A 26,346-nucleotide genomic window follows, 5' to 3' on the forward strand; every position below is an offset into this window, starting at 1 on the left:
GACATTTTTAAAAAGCATTTGGCTAAATGCTGTCTGTGGGTTTTGTTTTATTTTAATGTTTAGTATCCACTCTTCTTCCTTTTCTGTCGTAAAATCACTGGAAAAAATGTGTGAAAGCGATCTGGTCATATCCAATGTGACTATGAACTTCAGGCCTTCTCTTCTTAATCTTTGCCTTCACCAGACTCCTTTTTGTGGTTGTTAGTTTTTATGTTGAGTTTATTGAGGCATCATTTACATGTACACAGCCTTGTAACAACCACCCAAATCATGACATAAGACAAGCCCATGACTCTTCTTCTCCCCACTCCCTCCCAAAGTTTCCCAGTGCCCTTTTCAGTCAGTCCCCTCCCTCTGCCCCACCCCTGGCAACCACTGACCTGCTTTCTGTTCCTAGTGTTGCCTTCTTTAGAATGTCATATAAATAGGGCGATCACATCACATCACTTAAATAGGAGCCGGAGCCTTTGAGTCTGCCTGCGTAATTTGTCCTTGTTGCACATGTCATACGGTGTCTACCTTTTTACTGCTGAGTAATGTTCCACTTTATGGACATACCAGACTGTTGCTTCACTTGTCAGCTGACGGACATTCAAGTTGTTTCCAGGTTTTCACTAAAATAAATCAAACCGCTGTGGACCTTGACCTGCGTGCCCTTCGGTAGGTATATGTTTTACTGTATGAGAAACTGCCTCCACTTATCCTTCCTTGCAGCAGCGAGCGAGGGTGCTCCCTGTGCCTCCTCTCCATTACTTGGCATCACCAGTGCTTTCTCTGTGTGTCAGCCATTCTAGTGGTTGCAGTTATATCTTATTGTGGACTTAATTTACTCTCTCGATGCCTAGCATCTTTTCAAAAGTTTATTTTCAACTCGTGCATCCTTCTTGGTGAAGGCTTTTGCCCACTTTTTTCTTTGGGTTGTTCATCACCTTACTGATTTCTGGGAGTTCCTTCAATATTCTGGATAAAAGTCGTTTTATCAGGTATGTGTTTGTAAATATTCCTCCCAGTATGTAGCCTGCTTTTTAGGTGTCACCGCATCTTAAAGTTTACACTTATTAGTAGTCTTATGTTTTCTTTGATGGCTTGTTACTTTTGTGTCTTAGCCAAGAAATCATTGCCAATCCAGACTCACGAAGATTCTTCCCTATATTTTCCTCTAGAAGTGTTATAGCCTTAGCTCTTACAGTTAGGTCTATGATCCATTTTGACTAAATGTTTGTAATGTAGAGAGGTAGGGTCATGGGTTTTTTTCTGTACATATGATGGATGTTATTTCCTTTATGTGGACACTAGGCCTACAATCTGTGTTAGATAATTTTAGAAAGCAAGAATTCAAAAAGCCCATATAATTTTGCCTCATAGAAGTAGAGTCCTTCATTTGGAATAGTACCCAGAGCAGGGCTAATGTTTTGTTATGTGCTAAATAAGAAGCTTTAGGTAAAACATAGCACAATTAACATCAGCTTTGTCTGTTCTTCATGGGACAGGCCGTCATCCATTATTAACTGACATTTATTATATGTCTAATACACTGTTCCAATACAGCCTTCACATATTAGCTTGGACTGTGGTATTAACTTATTCTACCAAGGCCATCAAAAATACTGTTCACAAATGCCAATGATCATCCCTATGAACAATGACCAGTTCTAAATGTTAGATGAAGGAATTGTCTTCCTGGATCTTAAAATGCAGCCCTTCCTGCCTTTGGAGCCATTGTACATATTTTCGAATGTGTGTGAACAGCTCACAGGATAAGCTGGGAATTAGGCTGGAATCCCCCGAGAGCCACCAAGAATTGCAGCATCAGAAGGCCAGGAAGGTCTGGAATACATCGTCAACAGCCAAGGAAGGGAGGGGCCCCCAGGAGACGACAGAGGATACGGGGTGTCTGGTGGGGCGCCCAGTGCCCATAAAAGGGGAGGCAGGAAGAGTAAACTTAGGAAGGAGAAGGGATTTCCTAGTATTCAGATGTTGGCCAGTAACTCATGAAAAGCTTATTCTTATTCTACCAGGAAAATACTGTACTGTAGATTAGAAATCCTGATGTGCAGCGAAGCAGGTTTTATCCTTGGAAACATCTCGCTTTATCCTTTCCTGACACGTGAAGCTCCTCTCACTTCCCCACCCAAGGCGAGTGGTAAGGTTACTAAACTATGAGTGCAAACAGGCACCACCTTGGGGTTGTATCAGTGTGAAATTTTTGGGGGCCCTGATGAATCACATCTTCTGCCTTTGCCTTCGCGCCTGAAGTAAGTTAGCGTTATTCCGCACGTACACATATCCAATTATATTTTGCCCCTTTTACGGAAGTGAAAATTTTAAATTCATGAAAGCTTAGTAAGTGTCTCGGGACTTGAAATGGGTTCACTCCGCAGCTGTGGTATTTAAGCAATGCATAGTCAAGTCTGGACTCATTCTATGCACTTTTTCAGACTTCAACTTCCAAAACTGACCCCGAGCATCCCACACATACTCCAGTAGTGATTTCAAAAGGGAGCAGGCATTATGCAAGCTTCCACCCTAACAGGAATCAAAGTTCATTCTGTCTTGCTGCAGATATCGCTGAAGCATAAGACTAAGAAAATTGTAATTAGAAATAGCATTTGACGGACATAAATATTAGATTTTTCTCTGCCTGACTCGGTAAGCCTGACCTTCCTTCTAAGATCCAACTTCATACATAAGGTATTTTTCTTGTTAAAAAATACCTGTCAGACGCAGGGAGGTGGAGGAGGATGTAGGGGAGATAAATGGTGATGGACGGAGTCTTGACCGGAGTTGCTAAATAGTGTCCAGATGATGTATTATAGAACTGTGTGCCCAAAACTTGTATAATTTTCTTAACCAGTGTCACCCCAATAAATTCAACAAAAAGGAAAAAAAATAAAATAATAATAATAATAAAAGATACCTGACTCCTCCCATGAGAACATCAGGAAGGGAAGAAGGATGGGCCAATGCCATGATTCTCAAACATCGCTGCACTAAGAAACCTGCTGAGGGTCACATCCAGTGCAGGCCAGGAGGTCTGGGCCAGGCCTGAGACTGCATTTCTCACAGGTTCCCAGGCGGCTGATGCACCTCGTGGACCTCATTTGAGTAAGGTCTAATGGAAGATGGGGGGCTTCAGAGGTAGCCTCACTCCCCATACCTCATATTTATTATGATGGCAAAAAAGTCAGTTCTTCCTCCCAAACCTTCCCAAGCTCCCATTGTCCCTCCTCTCACAAGCAAGGGAGATACCTACTTTATGCATTTGTCATGGGGATGACGTGAAATGAACCACTTAAAAAAAAAAGAGCATGTTTTATTAGAACAACCTCAGAAGGCCATTAGAAGATGAACCATTTTTAAGGCCTGTAACCATGCTTCATTCCAGAGGACACACAAGTAAATGCTACTCTTCATTATCCTGTTTCCTAGGAAGCAGCACATTCACACAGATCAAATTCGCTGGTGAGACGGGGCATAGTATATGGTCCATTGGCTTTTAAGAAATTCTTTTGTACAAATTCTTTTACTGAGGATAGAGCAGGCATTTTAGGAGCGTTAGTTACCCAGGAGCTTTTGAAATTTATGCAAAAACATTTAACCTAGAGTCCTCTCCTTTCTGGGCTAATTTTTATTTTTACATCACTTCATGTTACAACAGGAAAGGAAGAGATGGAAATAACTTTTCCAATTGGGACTTTTCAGCTGAGGGTGGAAGTTGCTAATGAGGATGATTAATTAGCACAGAGGGAAATCCTTTTTATTTACCTGACCATTGCAACTGCTCTTGACAAAGACACACAATGCCAGCGGGGCCAGGATATCCTCGGGAAAGATCTCTGTCCCTGATGGCTGAAACACGCATTAGGAGGTCATTGGATCGTGACAAAGATGTTCCTTTAGTCCCAGCAGCATAGGGCTTGAACTGTGGCAAGACTGAGTTCAGTCCCAGAGGACGAGGCTCTACTTTGGATTCTCTCCAGAATCTTCCTGGCCCTTCCCCAGGCCGGAAGCTGGATGGAATTTTGTGAAATGTTCTATCTGTCAGAAGCTCAAGATGTCTCTTTAGAATTACACCAACTTCACACCCATTAGGATGGCTATAAATTTTTTTTAATGGAAAATAACTATCATCAACAGGGATGTGGAGAAATCTGGCACCCTTACACACTATTGGTGGGAATGTAAAATGGTGTAGCCACTGTGAAAAACAGGATGGCAGTTTCTTCAAAAGATAGACATAGAATTGCCATAGGATTAAGCAAATCCCACTTCTAGGGATGTACCCAAAAGAATTGAAAACAAAAACTCAGATACTTGTGCATGCATGTTCATAGCGCTGTTTACAACAGATAAATAAATTGTAGCCTATCCATGCCATGGAATATAATTCAACCAAGGGGATGAGGGCATGAGTGGAGGGGGACAATTCTGTCTAATAAAAAGAAAATATGCTAGTTGACCATCACGCTCTTACAAAGATGGCAGCACTCACAGCCAATAACGAGGGAATATGCTAGTTGACTGCCACACCCTCAAAGATGGTGGTGCCCACAGCCACAAGATGGTGGTACCCAGTCCCCTCAGCCCTGCTGGAGTGGCAGGCACACAGCACGGCCAGACACGCCCCTCAGGAAGGTCTGGCCACTCCTTGCGCCTGCCTCCAGAGTCCCCCATTTCCCTGAGCTCTCCAGCCACCCAGGACTGGCCCAAGGCACAGGCAAGCCTTGGATATCACCTGCCCAGGGCTAGCCGAAGCCTGAGGTAACCAGGGCCAGCCGAGGCTTGCTCTGCCAGCAGTAGCAGCAACAGAGATGTGATGGAGGGCATTGCCTTCCCCTGATCACCGGGTTGCCTCCCACCCTTGAGAGCTCCTGGACTGTGAGAGGGGGCAGGCCAGGCTGAGGGGCCTCTAGTGGAGGGATAAGAACACATATGTTATACCTTAATCAATAAAGAAAAAAATGGAAAAAATTAATAAAGTACTGATACATGATCATGCATGGATGAACCTCAAAAAAAGTATAAGTGAGAGAAACCAGACAAAAATGGTCATATATCATACATATGATTTCCTTATATGAAACTAGAGGCCTGGTGCGTGGATTTGTGCACCAGTAAGGTCCCTCTGCATGCCTGTGGGGATTGGGCCACAGCAGGCAGCTGGAGAGGAGCCTGAGCCAGGCCAGCGCTACTCCACTCCGGCTCAACCTGTCCCACTACGCCTGCTGCAGACTCGTGTCCAGTCAGTCCCCATCAGGAGAGTCTCACACCGCTGCAGCAGCACTCGCCAGCCATGAGCCCAGCATCTGGCACCCATTGGTCAGCTGAGCTGCACTCCCATTGTTGGAGCACACTGACCAGCAGGGGGCATCTCCTACTGAGCGTCTGCCCCATGGTGGTCTGTGTATGTCATAGCGGCCAGTTAACCAGTCGCTTGGGCTTTTATATAGAGAGATATCAAGAATGATAAATCCATAGAAACCAAAAGCAGATTTGAGGTTACCAGAAACGGGGGTGAGGAGGAACGGGGAGTGACTGCTCAGTGGGCATGAGGCTTCCTTCCAGGATGATGAAAATGTTTTAGAACTAGATAGAGGACATTGTGAGTGCACTAGAAACTGCTGTAAAATGACTAGTTTTACATTATGGGAATTTCGCCTCAATAAAAAAGAAATATTTGACAACTTGCTCCGGAAAAGGGAAGACTTAGAGTTTTATTCCAAAAGTCAGACTTCCCATCCAAGACTTTATGGGTAAAAAGAAGTTTACTGACAATGGAAGGAAAATGAGTGCGTGATGTCGTTAGTCACTTTCCCCATCAAAGAAAACTGAGGCAAGGTTAATGAGAGCAAGACAAGAATGTGGCTTTTCATCGTTAAGACACACATTCCACGTTGATGAGCAGTGTGTGTTCCCTTTAGTTGGCTCCATACAGTAATCCCTTGGATAGAGATAAAGTTTATGGACAGAAAAAAGGACAGTGCTAATGAAGAACATTTTATCCCCCAAAGGACACTCCCTGTAAACACCGACAAGCCTCGTGATGATTAGGGAACATAAGGCTTAGGGGCATGGTATATGATCACAGGAAGACTATATGGCAACAGAGCCACAAACAAAACAAAAATGAGCACAGCTGGGAAAGCGTCATAAAAGTCAGAATCAAAGCATATAGTTTGTCTCCAAGCTCACAACAGATGTAGCATATGAAGACCCTTGACTGGAATTCGACTAGCATGAGCCTGAGGTACCTCATGTCTGAGGTCAGAGCTGTCTTAGACCACAATCTCCCTCAGTTAGGAAGCCTTATGTTTATCACATCCTTCAAAGATATTAAATATATTGGCTTTGCCACAACGCAAGATACTACCCTCCGTGGCTATCCGCTGCTTTCTGTGCCGAATGGACTCTTCTGAAACATGGCAGGCGTCCTCAAACTTTTTAAAGTGGGGGCCAGATCACGGTCCCTCAGAGAGCTGGAGGGCCGGACTATATGAACTACTAATTTCTACTGTAACACCTAGGCTGCGCTCACTGCCCAAAAAACCTGGCGGGCCGGATCAGACTCCTCTGCGGGCCGCATGTGGCCCTCGGGCCGGCTGTAGTTTGAAGACGCCTGATAGAGGGTGGGGCAGGAGAATTCACTATCTGAAACTCTGATCTTGCCCAGGGAGATTCCTACAAGTCCCCTTTGTCTGAGGAGTCAGGGGTCCCGAGCTTGAGGAGGGGTCTCATTCACCAGCTGAAACCTTAATTTCTATCTGTTGTTCCACCCCAAAGAAATGTCTTAACTGCTTCTCCCGCTGGGGAAGTGAAGACATCTAAAGGAATGAGCAGACAGGAAAGATAACAGAAGGCAGAGCTGAGATGTCCCCGGACCCTCTATGCCGGTCTGTCTGTGACAGTAATACTGCAGCTTGGCCTGTATTTTGAAGTTGTTTGCTTCACCTCAGCTGTGTGGAATGTTGCGGACAGACTGTAAACATTGCGTAATGACTAACAAACTCTTTAGCTGCACCGTTTATAGAGGAAGAGTTTCTTGCAGGCAATGAGAGAAAAGACTAGAAGTAATGGCTCAATCCCCACTCCATCCAAAGGCAGATGGGAGCCCTAACCGGTTTGGCTCAGTGGATAGAGCATTGGTCTGCGGACTGAAGGGTCTCAGGTTCGATTCCAGTCAAGGGCATGTATCTTGGTTGCAGAGACATCCCCAGGAGGGGGTGTGCAGGAGGCAGCTGATCGATGTTTCTCATCGATGTTTCTAACTCAATCCCTTTCCCTTCCTCTCTGTAAAAAAATCAATAAAATATATTTTTTAAAATAAAAATAAATAAATAAAGGCAGATAGGTATTTGAAATGTGAAACCAAATTGGGCTTAGCAGGTAAAGGTTCTTTATGGTGAGTAAACAGCTGAATCGTTATTTGAAAGAGGAATCAAGACATAGAACTTTATTTTTTATTTAAGTGAACCAGGTAAATAAGTTCCATTAATCAGAGAGATAGAACGCTCTTCTTAATTTTTTTATTTTTCTTGTGGTAAAACATCCAAAACATAAAATTTACTATCGTAACCATTTTCACATAGTTCAGTTGCATTAAGTACCTTCACAGTGTTGTGCAAACATTACTATTTTCCATCTCCAGATCTTTCTCATCTTCCCCACGGAAACTCTGCGCCCATTAAACAATGACTCCCCTTCTCTCCCCGATCCCTTTCTGTCTCCGTGGATTTACTGCTCTAGGAACCTCATAGAAGTGGAATCACACAGTATTTGTCCTCTTGGAACTGGCTGATTTCTCTTAGCATAATGTTCTCAGGGTTCATCCATGTTGTAACATGTGTCAGAATTTCCTTCTTTATGAGGTGAATAGTATTCCATTGTTTGGATGGACCACATTTTGTTTATCCAACTTTCGGCCATTGTGAAAAATGCTCTAGAAATATCTGTTTAATTCTCTGCTTTTCAATTCTTTTTAATATCATCCCCTATCTATTGTATGCATTATATTGAGATAGAGACTAAAATCTTAGAACTTTTTTTATATGCTGAAAGGACTTAAATAAAAATTTAAAAAAATAAAAAGTAAGTTGACTCTCTCCAGCACAATAGTATCACTTCACAATAGCATCGCTTTAGCAATTTAGGATTATTTTCTCTTACCATGTAATGCTTTTTTTCCTTTAAACTCCGTGAATTCTTTTTTGCCAGAAATCACTTTGGGGCTACGGTGGCAGCAGATGGTAGCTGACATGTAATGTTCTCTGAAGGTCATCGCTCTTTGAGAATGAAAAGTGTAGTTTCCAAAGCAACGTGACTGAAAGTGCTCATGCATGGCTATAACTGTGGAAACTGATCGTGTGTTCTCTCCTCAGGGTCAGCCCGGGCACGTGGGCTCCCAGGGATTCACGGGGCCCCCGGGGTTACAAGGATTCCCAGGACTGCAGGGCCGCAAAGGTGACAAGGGTGAAAGAGGCTCTCCCGGGACCCTCGGGCCGAAAGGAGAAGTGGTATGGAAAGCTTGGTATTTCCTCTCATTTCATGGGGGGCAGCGGGTGTGTTGACCTTCATTCAATTTGTTTACCTTCTTTATAGGGACCAAGAGGCGTTTCTGGATTCCCTGGTGCTGACGGAATTCCTGTAAGTTTTTTGTGAGATTAGAGTTTTAAGACATTGTATGCACGGGAACAAACACGTTTATGACTTACCGAAACGTCTTAAGCTCAACCTGCTTTCTTGTTTATCACGTAACATTTGTGGGGCTATCTATGTGGGGGCGGGGGGGGGTTCCCCCTGGAATCCAGTCAAATGTTGGACAGACTTTTTCCCTTGTAAACGTTATTCTGGGCTTGGCTTCAGAATGGAGGAGACTTCGCTAGAACCGGGCAGTGTTTTGTAAGGAAAAGCTAGAGAGCATCGCTCAGATATGCTCAGTAAGGAGCCGGTCTCGAAATTGTGTTTGAACCGGACAACAACCTGAATATAAAGCAGCACAGCCAAGACGGTGGATGGAAGAAAGCCCTGCTGGACATCTGTGCAGCTTCTCAAATTCTAGTAACCACACACAAACGAGAAGAGGAGGCATGGATTATCCATGAGAAAATCTCCGAATGCCATAAAATGTGTTTTTCTAACCTAGTTTACTTTACTTCTTGTGGCATAAAAAAATAAACAGAGCAGCCTGACTCACAGCCTTCTTCACAGGGACCCGAGAGCAGAGTTCCCAGGGCCGGCTTCCTGCAGACCTCCTCGGGAATAAATGTGTTTATCACACATTTAGACCCACCCCATCTGTCTGCTGTTGAGGTTTAAGGATCCTCACCCATATACATAGATGCCTGTCCCCTCCCCCTGCATACACATGTTCTCTATCACCGTGCTCACACAAGCATATGCATGCATATGTACATGTGTGCACATATGCACACGTGTGTGTGCACACACAGGGAGAGAGAATCTTCAAGCTGCACCAGGAGGGCTGTCCCCTTCCAGAAATAGAGGAAGAGCCTGAGTGGAGAGTCGTTGCAGAGAATTCATACCTTTTCTTCAGATTCTGGCTCTGCATTCAAGAACACCTTTGCCACAGTAGAAGGAAGCAGTCAGAGCTAACGAAGGGAAGTGTGATCACCAAGACATGAGACCTCCATGGCCAGTGATCCTTAGCGTCACCTGAGTGAGGCACTCAAACGATACGTCAGTGGCAAAACACGCAGCTATGAACAAATAAGGAAATAGCATTCACATTGGTCAGAATCTTGAGACACTGGCACAGTTGAAGAATTTGCAGATTTTAAGGATTAAACAAATAATAGAAGTATTTTTCTACCAACAGCCTCAAACTAAATCGCCCATCTTTTTTCTTTTTTTTTCTTTTTTCCCCACCCGTTTCTAAACTACTTTCTTGAACTACTTAAACTGTTCATCAATTTTTGCTCCTGGAATTTGAAATCTGATTTAAACCTGAGTGAGATTATGGGAAAATATTGTAATTAATCCGTATCATATTTTAATTCATTTCTCCACTTCATACTCATTTAATATCAGATGCAAATGTTTCACAAATAAGGAAGTAATCATCATAAGGGAGAGTGATCATGATGAGCAGATAACTGATCATTTTCTACAAAATCTTGGTGCTGTTAAATATAGTCTCTTAAACCACAGAACCCTGCTACTGCATATTAACTTAAATGTCACCTGCCATCCCTAAGCAGTTAACGAGCATAGCGTTTGCAAGACCCGAGTAATTTTAGCTGTTTAGACATTGTGTATAAAAAGTGATGTGCAATGAAATCGTAGAGTTGTACACACAGAAATGTATCTAATCAGATGAATATAAAGAGATGGACATTTAGCTCAACATAACTGAGATTTCTCCTTGAAGCACAATTTCAAAAGAAGATCAGATTGACATGCAATTTCAAATCAGTTCTAAGGAAATCAGAAAGACCCAACAGCAGAAAGATAATTCAGGAGAAGACTAAGGAACTCAGCTGTTCGTTTTAAGCAAAAACGTCCTAGGATATCACGGGTCTTGAGCAGAACACCTGCAGAGCGTGTTTTCTCCGGCTGGATTTGAAGGCTCAGCTTTCAGAAACCCCAAAAAAGGGTCCTTTCCTTCCAAGGCATCAGACAGCTGGCTCCGTAACAGCTGGAGAGATTGTTCACCGTGGTTTCCAGAAGCGGTCAGGATTCCCCTGACCCCCCGAGGGTTAGCTGAAAGGGCTATCAGATCTCTTTTCTGATGGCACAAGTTAAAGCAATGGTTTCGAACATCACAAGCAAAAAGATATGCAGACCAAAGAAAAATTCTACTTTTCTTGCTGTATTTCTTAGTATTATTCAGAGTACAAGCACTGGTTCATTTGTCTTGAAATTTTCCAAATGTCTCAAAGTAAATCTAAAAGATATCTTAACACCCTCAAAAATCACTCTGGAGTATATGTTAGGCCTGCTCTTAAAAATAAAAATTTTAAATTACATGAATGCCCTAGCTGGCTTGGCTCAGTGGATGGATCATCAGCCTCTGGACTGGAGGGTTGCAAGTTTGATTCCGGTCAGGGGCATATGCCTGGGTTATGGGCTCAATCCCCCAGAGGGGGCATGCAGGAGGCAGCTGATCAATGATTCTCTCTCATCATTGATGTTTCTATCTCTCCCTCTCCCCAGTAAAAATATATATTTTTTAAAAGAAATTACATAATAAAAAAGCATATAGCTAAATATCTTTTGTGCAAAGAATAGCAAAAAGGGCTGAAGTCTTGTAGGACATAAATTATTAGTTAACCCAGCTCCCGGATGTCTCCAGGAACCAGGTGGGTGCTATTGAGATGCCCACAGACTTCACCTGGCCCTCTCTAGTCCTTCGAAAGACATTTGGTCATGTTGCCTCCCTGCTCCCACCAGACATCTTTGGAACACCTGACTTGCTTTAAAATCTAAAAAGGAGTGTTTCCAAAGATTATAAAAAGAGGAAATCAGTTCGTCTACCTATAACTAAGCCACTGATGAAATTCCACTGAGGTGTGACTCTCTCACCTATTTAGGATGTAAACTCACCATCAAGAGTCAGTTGGCCATAACAGATGAAGACAGCTCTGTTGTCCCTAAGAAGGAGATCACTGCTTCTAGAACTTTTTTCTAGAATTTTAAAAAAATTTTCCCCAACAAAACAGTGCTCCCAGGCACCCAGTGAAGCAAGGCAGGAGAAATGCCAAGACGGTTCACTGCTCACCAAAGCCTTTGGGAAACAGAACTTGGTCTTGGCAGCCTTTCCCCTGCTTAGAACTCTACCCGTGTGCCTTTGTCTTATTCATTCATTCATTCATTCATTCTGGCTGTCGTTCCTTGGATTCATGCCAGGGGCATGGGAGAGAAGATTTCAAATTGTTTTTATCACACACAGTTATGAAGACTTAAACACCTCTGGGCTGAACAACTGACTTCCTTTCCACTTTTCCAGGGACATCCTGGGCAAGGTGGACCCCGAGGGCCGCCTGGCTATGATGGCTGCAATGGGACCAGGGGAGACGTAGGCCCCCAGGGGCCCTCTGGCGTTGATGGTGTCCCCGGATCGCCTGTGAGTATCGTCAGCACAGCACATCCTGTTCATACGGTTAGCTCGGGAACCTGGGTGGCTGGCACCAGTTGGCAGAAATGTATGCAAGTACCCTATTCTCTTTCATAGGGTCCAGAAGGCCTAGCACCAGACCCTTAAAAAATGGTCTCAGAACCCAGAGAAAGAGAAGCAGCGATTAGACTCTCAAACCTCATAGGGAAAGTAGGGGAGGGTGGGGGTAAGGGGAGTGATCAACCAAAGGACTTGTATGCATGCATATGGGCCTAGCCAGTGGCCATGGACAACAGGGGGGTGGAGGCATATGTGGGGAGGGGTTTGGGATGGGAATGGGGGGGATGAGGACAATTATGTGATACCATAATCAATAAAAAAAAATTTTTTTTTAATGGTCTTTGAGAAACTTTCTAAGGTTGGTGTGTTGCCTTCTGCCCACTCACCAGTAGGGGCCGCAGGCACATGCTAACCCTGCCTTTTACACCCTGAGGAAACATTGCTCTCTTCTTAGAGGTTTTCTTATAGGTATCTAGGCATGTTCCTCCTAGATTCAAATAATTTTATTTTCCATATTCACGCTCCATTATACTAAATAATAATAGAGCAAATACTAAAACTAAAATTTTTAAAAAGCTAAAAGTTTGACAAAATTATTAGTCACAAGATTATTAGAAATCTTGATTCGATGCTAAAATCCTTTGTGACGTGAAAGGACACGGATATTCTTCAGCATATCCAATATGGAAGGGTGTTTTGTTTTGTTTTTTGTAATGGAAAAATTTTTGTATGTTAATCTGTTTTGTGGCCTTTGCCACAAAAGGTCTTTGCAAAGAATATTGAAATATTTTTCGGTAGTGTATTGCTTACCCTCTTACCACCAAAATACTGCAAATTCAAGGTTACGCTGATGTTTTATCTGGTAAACATTTTTTTAAGGTGAGGAAGAACAGTCATAAATACCCTTCACCTGTTTCCCCCTGAGCTAATCATCATTAACACCTCTGCTTTCCAATTCTCGCTTCTTTGACTCTTCCTTTACGTGGTTCAACTTTTCAATAAGCTACATCATTTTCTAGCCTACTATTCCAATAAAATAACTTTTATCATCAACAAACATATTCATTACTTTAAAATATTGATTTCATATGTTGGTGTTAATACATGCATGTATACTTGACACAGTTTCTGTTTTAAAGAATGACTCAGTATCTCTCCCACAAATGGTGCTTCAGAGTACCTGTTAATACCTTCAGTACACTAACGCCAAAGAAAACACAAAATAATAGTATCCAAAAAATAGCATGGTTTACTAAAGGATTCGTTTACTGAGTGCTCATTTGGGTTTTTTAAAAACTCAAATTCTATAAAGTCTTTCCAATTTAACTTTGAAGAAAGTTAAATATGAAAGTTTAATATTGGATAAATAGGAAAGTAAAAGTCTCACCTTTGTGGTTGGATGTAGTGATTAGTGTTCAGAATAATCTAAATAAGCTGTAAGAGCAATTAGACATTGCCCATAAAAGCCAGTATTTAACCATCCAAATTACTATAGCTGCTCTGAATATTAATGGACATTTTTGCCTTTTCCTCTTTTCCCCACATATGTGCTCCTGTAGGGGCCCCTAGGACCCAAAGGCCAGAAAGGTGAACCTTATGCACTGTCTAAAGAGGACCGTGACAAATACAGGGTAAGTTTAATAGAGGTAGGAGGCCTGATTAAGCAATCTAGTGTAAATTCTGATTAATAAAATTAATTTCTAAGTGAACTCTGAGTTGTAAGGATGAATGGAGTAGCAGAATGCATAGAATAAAATAATCCAAAATCATGATTAATTTAAAAATTATTTCATTTCCTTTCATGATGTGTTTCAATCGTATACTTAATTGTGGGTGTATCTCTTTCCCATACTCACTGTACTCCAGATATTAGGTTAATTAACATTACCAAGTCCTATTAAAGCTGACATAACTTATATACTTGTTTGCAATCTATCTAATAATAAAGCAATATGCAAATTGTCTGGGATGCCATCCTAGGAACAGTAATGATCAGCAGGCTGCCTGGGGCAACAGGCCAGCAGGGGGGTTAGTGAGGGATGACCAAATGACTGAACAGCAGACTGTGCGGGGCGACCAGGCTGGAAGGGGGGGCAGTTGGGGGCGACCAGGCCAGTGGGGCAGCGACAGCTGAGGGTGACCAGGTCACCAGAGGGGTGGGGGGGAAGGCGCCAAAGGCCTGCAGACAGAGATGGTTAGGGGTGATCAAGCTGGTGGGGGGGGGGGGGAGCAATCAGGTAAGCAGGCAGGTGAGCAAGTGGGCCCAGATTGGAGAGGGTGCAGGCTGGGCTGAGGGGACCACCCCCTCATGCATGAATTTCATGCACTGGGCCTCTGTGTTATAATAAAATGTAACTAAATCTAAAGATTATCTTAAAAACTAGCACTCTTAAAATTATTTCTTCTCATTTAGGGTGAACCTGGAGATCCTGGATTGGTCGGTTCCCAGGTAAGTTTTATTTTTATTAGAAAATATTCCAAGAAAACTTTAAGAATCAGGACTCCAAGATGCCAGTCAACTTCTCTTAATACCCTTCTCTTGTTGCTTGTCCTTAGGGGCCGCCCGGCCGCCCTGGGCCTATGGGACCGATAGGTCCACTTGGATTTCCAGGAAGACCAGTAAGTACCACGTGCATGTGCTCACTCCTGGACCACTGCCCAGGCATCCTCTAGAGAGGCCCCTTCTTCAGCGTTGATACAGGCGGAAGCTTCACGATACAACTAGGATGCTTGTGATCGCTATAAAAAGTGTCAAGATGAAACAGATCATCCCTTGTATACATTTTGCTTCTATTAAGATTGAAGAATGAGACTCAACATTTGTGGACACCAGATCACTGCCAACTCTGTCCAACTTAAACTTGCTGCTGGCTGGGTGCTATTCCAGTCATGTGCAAGCTCTTTCGGCCCCACAAAGCCAGCTGAAAGGGGGCCTGTTATCCCTAGGCAAAGCAGACTAAAGTGCAACAGGGTGATAAGAAGGAAATGGGTTTTGCCTAGGCATGGCCGCCATAGCAGGTGTGTCACACCCGGGCATGGCCGCCATAGCAGGTGTGTCACACCCGGGCATGGCCGCCATAGCAGGTGTGTCACACCCAGACATGGACACCATTGCAGGTGTGTCACACCTGAGCGTGGACACCATAGCAGGTGTGTCACTCCTGGGCATGGCCGCCATAGCAGGTGTGTCACACCTGGGCATGGCCGCCATAGCACGTGTGTCACACCCGGATATGGACACCATAGCAGGTGTGTAACACCCGAACATGGACACCATAGCAGGTGTGTAACACCCGGACATGGACACCATAGCAGGTGTGTAACACCCAGACATGGACACCATAGCAGGTGTGTAACACCCGGACATGGACACCATAGCAGGTGTGTCACACGTGAGCATGGCCATTATAGCAGGTGAAATATTGGACAACAATTAGTAAAATGGTCCTAGTACACCACCCGAATGGCAGTCTACAGGTGTTCACTTTTACTGCAACTCAAATGACACAGTTGAGGTGCAACAAGACAAATGCTTGGATGGAGGAGGGCATTTTTGCAAGTAGCCTCTCTCTGCTATGAAAGATTCGGCCAAATGGAATGACATGAGGATTATATGATGAGAGGTCTTTGCTCTCCTATGTCATATGGTTGTTGACTCAAAGCACACAGGAGGGGGAGGGAGGTGAGAATGGAGGTTGTTCTTTAAACAAACAGTTCAAGGAAATATGAAATAGCAGATTGTACCTGCTGGGTCCTTAGCTGACCTGACAACTTTAAATTCTTGGTATAGCCATTAAAACCCCCCACAACCCCCCACCTGTGCACTTCGACACAAATTATTCTTTTCATGCACTTTTAAAACTTCAGTGTAAGTGTAGTGTCGACACTGAATGCTTTGCAGATAGACCCATGGTGATATTTGTGGATGGACTTTCAACCCTGTAGAGTAAGTCTGCCTGTGAACATTTGCTGACCTACCAGCAAAAAGCATTAGACAGTGGCCTATGGGGGATCCCAAGGGGAGTCAGGAGAAACGGTCTTTGTGGTGACAGGGCCTGGGGACCTGGCATGGGAGCAGAGCAAACATGAATATGACATGGATGAAGTCAAAAGTCTAAACTCAGAAAAACAAACCCGAAACAGCTGTGTGTGGACAGCCGGCAAATTCTGGGAACCGGGCCTGACCCCAGCCCTCTCCCCTCCAGCCCTTCCTGCCTGCTGAGACAGATGTATCGGAAACCTCTATACATACGACATAGTGCTCTAAATATACAGTGCATGGCTTTCCCAGGGCTTTCCAACAGATGTTATCTGGGTCTTGGGATAAAGAAAACAGTTTACAAATATCTTTGTATTTGTGCAGGGACCACCTGGGCCTCCCGGACCCCCCGGAGAGCCGGTAAGTCACTGTTGGGGGTGAGGGAGAGGGGAGTGGGGGCTTTTGTATCCGTGTATATCTTTCTGGACTATATAGAACTACTTCATGGACAACTCTATATTGCTTATTTCATGATAACTGTTTTATAGGTTTTTAAGACTCACTGTTATAAACTCCAAAGATGCTTCCAGTGGTACCTCTGGCATAGCTGGCACATTAAATAAGTGTGTGTGGTTGAATGATTTGTTGTTTGCAAGTCACATACCATTTCCTGTTGTATGAAAATCAAACTGATTAGGAATGTAGATTTAGGGACACCTCATGTTTACCCATGTGTGTCAATTTACAAGAACGGACAAAATGTAGCTATGTTTGTATGGGCGAACTGGTGGCATGCCTACCTAGATATAATTAGGTTCTACAAGATTGTGATGTCAGCCTCTAGGGATATATATATATATATATATATATATATATATATAGTCAGTGATTTTCAATTCAGCTAGAGCCCAAAGGTGGATTGCTTCTATCAGAGAAAGATTCTTAAGTTGGTTGGCGCACAACAAAGTAGGTGGCGTGTTAGAACTTGGAGACAGAACTATAATTCGGTACAATCTGTGAAAGTTGGACAAATGTCCAAGACAAACAGTAGGAAGTAGGTAAGGGAAGTATTTGCTCAAAATTTGACATGAGTCTGTGCTGTACACCTAGTTCAAAACAATATTGAATGTAAACTATAATTTAAACATTTTTAAGTCAACTTCCAGGCTATCATTACCAACATTGAAGGACCGTTCCCCAGCCTGCACGTAGCTAAGGAAATCTCCCAGCCTGCGCATTCCCATGCCTGTCCCACAGAAATCCCATCTCTGTGACCTTCTGGGGACCTCAGCTACCACCACCCCCGGGCCCCCAGCTCCCATCACCTCTGACACGGCTTCTGGCTGGGGCTGGAGCTCGTTAAGGCTGCGGCCCACACCGCTGGGCTCCCCACTGTCTGGCAGCCTGAAGCAGGCTGGGAACGGCCCACGGCCAAGAGAAGCAGATGTAAGATGGGGCGGCCAGCCCCAGGGTCATCTCAGATCACTGCTTGGCTGCCGCACTAAGGTCCCTCACCCCCACCAGGTCACTTCCTGATGACTTGGATAACCAGCTCATGAGGCAGAGGGGCCACGGGGACCCAAGCAAATCACATTCTAATCTAGCCTGGCTGCCTTTCTGTGCTTTGATTTCAGCTCCCAGCCAGGTGGGAAAGACGCAAAAATGCAAAAACTAGTTAAATGCTTTGTTTTTATTTTCAGAAAATCCCTGCGCATTGAGGGGGCAGGAGGTATACTGCAGAGAGAAAGATCAGATAGAGTCCTGCATTGAGATGGGAACGTAGAGACCCCAGGAAAGAAGCAGTTGTTTGGAGATTTTTTTTTTTTTAATATATTTTTATTGATTTTGTACAGAGAGGAAGGGAGAGAGATAAAGAGTTAGAAACATCGATGAGAGAGAATCATATCCTGCTGGGGATATGCCCGCAACCACAGTACATGCCCTTGACCGGAATCGAACCTGGGACCCTTCAGTCCCCAAGCCGACGCTCTATCCATTGAGCCAAACCGGTCTCGGCTGGAGATTTTTTTTTTTAAAGAGAGAGAGAGAGAATTATTTCTATAATGTAGTACAGGCACACCTCATTTTATTGCACTTCCACTTTATGGCACTTCGACAACACTGTGTGTTTTACAAATTGAAGGCTTGTGGCTTTGGTCTATTTGCATATTAGGGTTTTATTATAGAGGATTATTGACTATATTCCCTATGCTATACTTTACATCCTTGTGACTCTTTTGTAACTACCAATTTGTCCTCTTAATCCCTTCACCTTCTTCATGCGTCTCTCTCAACCCCCCTGTCCTCTGGAGCCATTACTCCGATCTCTGAATCTATGAATCTGTTTGTTTTGTTTGAGTAACTTTCTCTTTGTTTCAATTGGTTTCTGGGACGTGAAGCCAGAATGTTATACAAGGATAGTTGTCCAGTGATGTTACAAATATATTTTACGTTTCCTTTTCTAGAAAAAAAAAATTATTTCACTGTGACTATTGACTTTTTTAAAGTTTATCTTTATTGTTGAAAATATATCCCCTTTCTCCCCCTCCCCCACCCAACCCCCCCACCCATTGACCCCTTCTAGCCTGCTGATTATTGACTTTTAAAACTTACAGAAACTCATTTTTCTTTCAGGGCAACAGAGGACTGGGTTTTTATGGAGAAAAGGGTGACAAGGTAAAGGAAACAACAGATTAAAGCAGCTGCATGTAACGTGTAATAGTGAGGAAAGAAATTTTAATGACTATGTCCTATGCTATTCTCTTGAAGTGATGTGCAAATAGACCGTTTGCACAGGAAGTAATTATTATAAAGTGCCATGTTATCAAACACACTTTGGTGATAGTTGTGGAGCAATAAGACAGTAGACGTGAACCATGTAGGGTGGCCCTGGACCTGTGGCACAGACATGACCTCAGCCATCTTCTAACCTGGGGAGTCCAGGACTGACAGGGGACTGGAGTCGGAGCCACAGACTAACAAGCCAGCTCGGCGCCCAGGTGACATGGCAGGAAATAGGGCCACGTGGACTTTTATCATTGCCCACGTTGCTGAGATCCAAAGACTGCGTGGCTTTTGAGAGGATCACGTGAGATCACTTATAGGAAAAGCTCAACATGGTGCCCACATCCAGTGAGCTAACCCTCACACAACCGCATCCGCATTCCCCCCAAAAACCTACAAAACAGATGTTTCCATTTGGTGTCCTTCGAGCATTTTCATTTTGTTTTACATTTTACTTTTTGATTGAAGGGGACATTAAACTTTCACTACATGGGTGAGAAAAGTACTTTGTTCCTTGTGTTAATACCATACAAGAAACCACAAAAGAAAAACATTGGATGATCCAAATACATAAAAGTTTAAATTCCTGTCCAATAAAGTATAATAAAATTGCAAAATAACATAAAAAGAGGAAAAATCTAGGGAGAAATAAATTGGGAAGAATAATCACATTAGAGAGAATGGAAATGAAGTTAATGTCTGTAATGTATCATACAAAAAGCTTTTTTCAAGTTAATTTAAAAAAAACCTCAAGGCCCCCATAGGTAAAGAGTAAATGAACAAATAGTTTAGGTGCTTTTTAGGTATAATATTAGCAGACACTCAGAATACAGTATGGTGTACCACTTTCTGCCACTAATACATCATCTCAATTTGTTCCTGTTCATATTATGTGATGTCTGGACTCAAACTGATATTATATAGTTTATACTATAATATAAATATAAGGGAATAGCAAAAGAAAAAAAAACACACAATAACTTTATTTCTGTGTCAATTAGTTCCCAGGAGATCAAGCGAGTATATAATGTCAGGGTAGTTGTCCAGTGATGTTGCAGATCTATAAGGTTCATCCTCTGTGTACCACATAGAAAACTGATTCTCTAATGATAAAAATGCAAATTAAAGATGCTGCTTTTTATTATATAAAAACACTCTTACGTGGTGAAGTAGTGATGAAACTGGAGTAATCGCTCATTTCCTAAGCATTTCTTATATCTTTTGTACCAATCTAGGCAAACAATAGAGTGATACCTATCAGGAGCCACAAAGACATTTAGCCCTCAGACCTAATAATTTCCTTGTATAGAAATTTATCGTAAGGAAGTAATTAAGCAAACACAGCCTCAAATTGTGAACAGCCCAACCAGCTTTCAGGCAGACAGTCTAAATGATTATTGACACAAGTGGGATACAGGTAATTTTACGTTATGATCCTTTCATTTTAAACTCTGGTTTTTATTTGGATTTATAAAATTATAGAACACTACAAAATTGGTGTGCATGTGGAAAGAATATGCAAAGAGGCAAAAAAAAAAAAAAACAGTTTGTGGTAGGCGTGTGCTTTTACTCAAGTTTGGTAGCGTCTTCTCAAATCTAAAGACTGTGCTTTGCTAAACAATTCACAGGGTGAAGACGGCGCCCCAGGGCCCAATGGGATTCCATTTGACTACAGCACCGGACCCACAAAGGCTACTATCATCCCGGAGATGTACAAGGTAAAGGGGCTCCGCCCAATAGGCTGTCTTCTCAGTGGGACTAGAAGAGAGAAAGAGAAACAAGGGGGAGAAGGTAACTGTCTCCCATCTTATTCAAACAATCGCCAAGAGGGAAAGACCTCGCCATGAAATGGTGCCTGAAAGCATAACTCTTCCTTCAGTCAAAAACCATGTCAGTCCATCATCTTAAACAACCGTGATGAATCTGAAGCAACACGAGATTTGGGATTTAAAAAAAAAAAATCTCAAATCTACCTTTAAGTATGCGAGTCTCGTTGTAGACGTAGGTTATGGTCGGAGCATAATTCAAACCCTGTGTGTGGAACTCTCAGACAAAACACTAGTCTACAAGACAAACCTGCTTTTACTCTTCCCTGACAGAGTCATGGTAGGGTTGTTGTTTGTTCATCTAGATTTATTTCCTGGCCCTTAGAACATCTGTTACTGTTTCATTTAATTAAAAACATACTCTTGGAATCCAATAAAATGCACCATCCTGCTCTCCCACTGACACGTTCGGATGGCCCACTTCACCTTCCTAAGCCTTCGTGTTCCCTGGTAACCCTGTAGATAGTAATGCAGACACAGACCTTGGAGAGCTGTGGAGTAGACACAGGTGAAACGCCCAGTCTGAAGTCAGGCATAATCAATGGGAGCCAAAATAAAAACCCCAAACCTAGACTATCATTCCCAACTATCAGGTATCTGTCAAGATGGGGTTTGGGTTCTTGGTCATGATTGAGAGAGATAGGCGAATGAGAGAGATAAGCGTGACCCCTGCCTTAGGGGGGAATGAATCTGGGCAGGTGTAGTTCAGTGGTAAGTGACTTGACTGTAGACAGAAGTGGCCTGGAAGGTGGCTGGTGCTAGCAGACATGCCCGAGGAAAGCGAGTCAGAAGCAGGTGATTGTGTACAGCTGAAAAAGAAAGATAGATGTCCCTGGACAGCCATGGATAGATTCTCGGCAGACCTGTGGCTCCTAGTGGCTGTGGCTGACCACCAGCCACGTAGGGCCTCTGTTCAGCAGCTGAGGATAGAGTGAGACCAAAGCAGCTTTGATCCTCACTGAAGTTCTCAAGCATCCAAATCATGTTTCCTTCCTTTCCTACCACCAAGAAAAGTGGTCCAGGGCTGGGGCCTGACTGGGGGCAGTCTGGTCAGCAGGGATCCAGGAGCTGTCCTAGCAGTGATGGAGAGCTAGGAGCTGGCCAGTCACATTTCTTTCGCCATTTTAAACCAAGAGAAGAATAAGAAAATACAAGATCAGTTATAGTTGACATTGCCTTGCAAAGCCACTTTTGCTTGGAGTTTCAATACATCCCAAATATGTCTTTTCCTCAGAGAACCCTCAATAGTATTTTATTTAAATGAGTATTGTCACTCGGAGCTTTTCTCTGGCATATTCTCCCACCACAGGATGGTATTATACACCTGCAACCATGGGGTAACAAAGGAAACCATGTAGGGACAGCCTTGCCATCGCGTCAAAAATAACACAATTTCATGCCTATCATGAAAATCCAGAGGAAATAACACATTTCTTCCTTGAATTTTGAAGCTGCAAAATTTTAGATGTTTGCTACAATTCATGTATAATGGTTGTTTAAGTTTTATTCGATACTTTTCTCTTGGGATCACAAAGCCTGATTAATTTTAAGTCTCCCTATTTTCAACTGACCGAGTGTTTCTTCTTTTCCATTTTCTTCACAGGGCATTAAAGGAAGTCCTGGGGAAAAAGGGAGAAGAGTAAGTCAAACAATAAAGATGTTTCCTCTCACCGGTGGTTCCCCGATTCTTGGCCATCCTGTTGCCATGAGAATGTGTAGGGGTCACCGGGACCCAGGGCCTCTTGGTTTCCAATCCATGTGTCTGCAGCAAGAAAGTTACAACTTATTTGTATGAGGTGTTTTTGTGTTTGTTTGTTGTTGTTGTTGTTGTTGTTTTGTGTATTTTTCGGAAAATAGTCTTCGAATATCTTCCCTTTTTTTTGCATAGTTAACAACGGTTCATCAACATTTCGTGAAGCTCATAAAAAGAACCCAAATGCTTTTTAAAAGAAGATGTGTGGGTGGATGGGCCTGGACAGGTGTGATAGTCTGGCTTCTGCTCTGGGGTGTCTCAGCCAGGGGAGTCTCAGCCAGGGTCCTCTCTTCAGTCTTTGTCATGCCTGCCCTGGCATTCCCTGCCCTCCCACATGGCCTGTGGCGGGGAGAGGTGCTCTCCGGGCAGACTCAGATTCCACTGAGCTGGAACAGAGAACCACAGAGGCAGGCTGGCCTCAGCGTGTGAGAAATGGAATTCCTGCGCAGGTAAAGTGAGACACGCTGGCTGTGGCTCAGGTCTCTGTGTTCTCTCCTAGGGCATTTCCATGAAGGGAGAAGAAGGAATCCTGGGATTCCCGGGAGACCGGGTAAAGCATGCATTCTATCACTGTGGCTTACTTTCTTTTGTTTTTATTTTTTAAATGGGCATTATTGGGGGTGGGGGGGGGTGGGGGTGGGGGGAGCGGGGAGAGCAGGTTTTAGTTCACAGCAAAAGTGCAGAGATATTTGCCTCATACCCCCTCGCAGCATCCCCCACGGTCTGCATCCCAAACCAGAATGTCCATTGGCAACAGTGGACAAGAGGAGCCTACGTGGGTGGACACCCTATTATCGCTCATTAACTGTGGTTCTTAAAACTGTGCCCCTCCGTGTGGGGAAGGGTGGGAACGGAACAGAACACAAACACATTTCTGCTTGTATTAGTTGGGCCAGGTGATGAAAATGTAGACTGATTGCAACAAGATGTTGATTTCTTGCTGTACCAAGAATCCAACAAAAATGTCCCTGGCGGGGTGGGGAGGAGGGAGGGGAGAGTCTCCTGGAGGAGATTCAGCCCCCTGTGGCTCCCCTGCCCTAAGGCAGACCTCCCTCCGGCAGCCAGAACGCAGTCACCTGGCCAAACCTGGCCGCCCTGAGCTGGGAAATGTGGCCAAACCACGGGTCGGGAAGAAGAGAAAGTGGCCTTGTGGTGGCAGCCACTACCACTAAAAAGACAAGTTCCAATCTCCAAAAATAAGAACAGAGACTCCTGAGAACTTTGGCACACGGGCCTTTTGTATCGGTACCATTTTTACCATCCCGTCTTTATGGGTTTCCCCATAGTTCCTGAAGTGGTAGATGCGATGCATTATGTGAAAGTGTCGCCAAAATGGCCATCCCCTTTAGAAAGAAAAGGGGTTGCCGGTGGTTTCCATACTTTAATGGTAAAGCGCTTTGTTGGAGTTCATGTCCACTCATGGTGATGCCATGGGAAACGTTGCTGCCCATTCTAAGCTGTTCCTGCTTCTGTTTCCTGTCCTCCCCAGGGCCCCCCAGGCATCTTCGGTGACAGAGGTTCCGAAGGAGAGAAGGTAAGTGTGATACATGAAATGCAGTCAGCTCCAGGCCTGAAACATCTCACAGAAATCAAATATGAAGACTGTGGAATTCCTGGGGGCGGGAATTGGCCCAGAAAAAAAGCATTTAACATTTTACCTGCATTTACCATAGCATCATCCCAGATCATTCAGAATACTCAAGTCAGATTGTTTACCTTTTCCTCCTTTTTTGCAAAGCAGCCCTTTGGTTCCTTCCTGTAGTTCTGTCTCCAGGCTCCCCTCACCCAGTGCTTGCAGCCACGGCTCCTGTACCTTCCGTGTCACCCCCGCCAGTGTCCCTGTGGATGGTATCAGGAAGGTTGTCAGCATGGTGACCAAGGGTTCACCTACCTTTTTCACATGTTGATCTCACACATGTGGACACTTTGTTTATCTTTAATGATGACCCAGTTAGTTATTTTTACCGTGTGTTCTGTGGACAGATGTTTGGCACTTTTTTTTTTTTTTTTTTTTTTGGAAGAAAACGTTAGAAATGCATTGTGAATCTGGATCAGGCTTAGAATTGTCTGAACTCTGGGTCATAGGAGAGAGTACGCATAAAAAATAGATTTTTTAAATTAATTATCTATTACCTTCCCTAATTTGGTCATGGAATATGTAGCAGACCGTCTTTCTTTCACAGGCCCACAGCACTCTCTCTGAGGTAATAACTCTGTGGGTTTCAGACAAGGACATGTATTTTTACATGCATATAGTTTAATGACAGAGTCACGTGAGCCGTGTCATCCTGCCACTTGTTTTTTTCACCCAACGTGCCCTGGAGATTATTCCGCATGAGCACGTTCACATCTACCAGTACATGGTTCTCCTAACGAGCTGCGCAAAATTGCAGTGAGAGGTTCCGCCACGTTTGCTTTAAAGAGCCTGTGCGGTGGTTTCCAGCTGCTTGCTGTTTTCAACAGTCATGCAGTCGACATGATGGCCCACACATCTTGGTGCCCATGGGCTAGTATTTCCACACAGAAACAGACTGTTTTAAGAAATCGATTCAGCCTCCATATCATGGCTGCCCTGATTATGCTCACGACTTCGTTGCAGAATTGAAGAAGCATAGGGATCCTGATAGCAGTGGGTCTAATCAATCCCCTGGGACTACCGAGGGGGATTGCCCCTTCCCCTCCCCCCACCCCCAGATTTGGCTTCTGACCTCCCCAGCTCTAAACTCAGGCGTCTCCACCCCGAGTTCTGGTTCTGATCACTCGCAACGAGCCCCAAATTTGATTCTTTCCTGCAACCTCAGTTGACTTTATTTTTCCTGTTCCTCTGCTTTTACCCTAAACTCGGGCTAGGGATGACACCAGGGTTTGCCCTAATTACACCCACCTTCTCATGGCATTAGTGACGGATAGGAGTATCCCCCAAAGGTCACGTGCCTAGAACCAGCTGCTGTCCATGCCATACCCCAACTAAAGGCCAAAGGCCAAATTCTAGTTTAAGGATTACTGTAAGCAAGTGCTATAAAGAGACAGGGGACTAAGGCGAACATCAGCATTTAAAAGTAATCCATTTCAACCCACCCCACCTACCTAAGTGTTGCTGTTAATCCTTTGAGTTTCTGCCATATGCTAGTGAAATCATAATAGGATTTGTTTTTCTACACCCAACACTAAGGAGTTATAGTGTTTTTAAAACACAGTTCAACATCGCCACCCCCTAGAACGCAAAACTTAATGACGGGCAAGATGTTCACCAGGCATGGACCACCTGGGGCACCTACCAGTGAGTGCTGTGGTCCAGATGTTAGGATCCAAGGCTCACAGTTTCCAGCTTGCTTCCTGCACTTGCAACAACTGGGGGTGATGCAGATGCTTTCAATTAAGGGGGGCATCTCAGCTGCTGGGAAATAGTTTCTTCAACGATGAAGATAAGAAATGCCAGGAGATACACACATGAATGGGTCATCCTGCATTTTAGTGCCACCCTGCACCTCCCTGTGTGCCAGTTGTTCTCTTATTGCCAAGTTGCCATGGCTACCCAACTTACATCTCAGTCATGCTCACAGACTTTGGTGTTAGGATGTAAAATGGAACCAGTAACCAAAGGCAACTCCAAGGAGCAACTGTGAACACCAGCATTAACAATGCATTGAAATAGGAAAAGCCAAAAAAGAGAAGATTCTGGAAAAGATTTTGCTTGTTCTAGAGGAGCAATCAGCTACCCCTCCCTCATCCTACCAGAGATTGATAGAACTTTAATTAGTTCTGGTGATGCTCGTTATTGCTTGTTGATGGTGTCTCAGCATGGCTGAGCAGTGCATGGGTGGCATGGAATGGTGTGTAGGTTTGGCCAAGTCCAGCAATGTTGTTTGAGCTG

General features: G+C 43.8%; 1 protein-coding gene across 3 annotated transcripts in view; it reads left to right on the forward strand.

Moving 5' to 3' along the window:
• The window catches only part of COL4A2 (collagen type IV alpha 2 chain), a 181,689-nt gene that overhangs the window by 107,399 nt on the left and 47,944 nt on the right, over positions 1-26,346 (forward strand). For all 3 annotated transcript variants that reach the window (XM_045588783.1, XM_045588782.1, XM_036459285.2), the window contains exons 5-16: positions 8,376-8,510; positions 8,596-8,640; positions 11,963-12,079; positions 13,690-13,761; positions 14,544-14,579; positions 14,687-14,749; positions 16,494-16,529; positions 18,744-18,785; positions 20,522-20,611; positions 22,323-22,358; positions 22,972-23,022; positions 23,962-24,006. In XM_045588783.1, coding sequence (XP_045444739.1) covers positions 8,376-8,510; positions 8,596-8,640; positions 11,963-12,079; positions 13,690-13,761; positions 14,544-14,579; positions 14,687-14,749; positions 16,494-16,529; positions 18,744-18,785; positions 20,522-20,611; positions 22,323-22,358; positions 22,972-23,022; positions 23,962-24,006 — 768 coding nt within the window. The remainder of the gene's footprint in view (positions 1-8,375; positions 8,511-8,595; positions 8,641-11,962; positions 12,080-13,689; positions 13,762-14,543; positions 14,580-14,686; positions 14,750-16,493; positions 16,530-18,743; positions 18,786-20,521; positions 20,612-22,322; positions 22,359-22,971; positions 23,023-23,961; positions 24,007-26,346) is intronic.

This window comes from Pipistrellus kuhlii, unplaced genomic scaffold (assembly GCF_014108245.1).
Source record: "Pipistrellus kuhlii isolate mPipKuh1 unplaced genomic scaffold, mPipKuh1.p scaffold_m20_p_3, whole genome shotgun sequence".
Taxonomy (NCBI): domain Eukaryota; kingdom Metazoa; phylum Chordata; class Mammalia; order Chiroptera; family Vespertilionidae; genus Pipistrellus; species Pipistrellus kuhlii.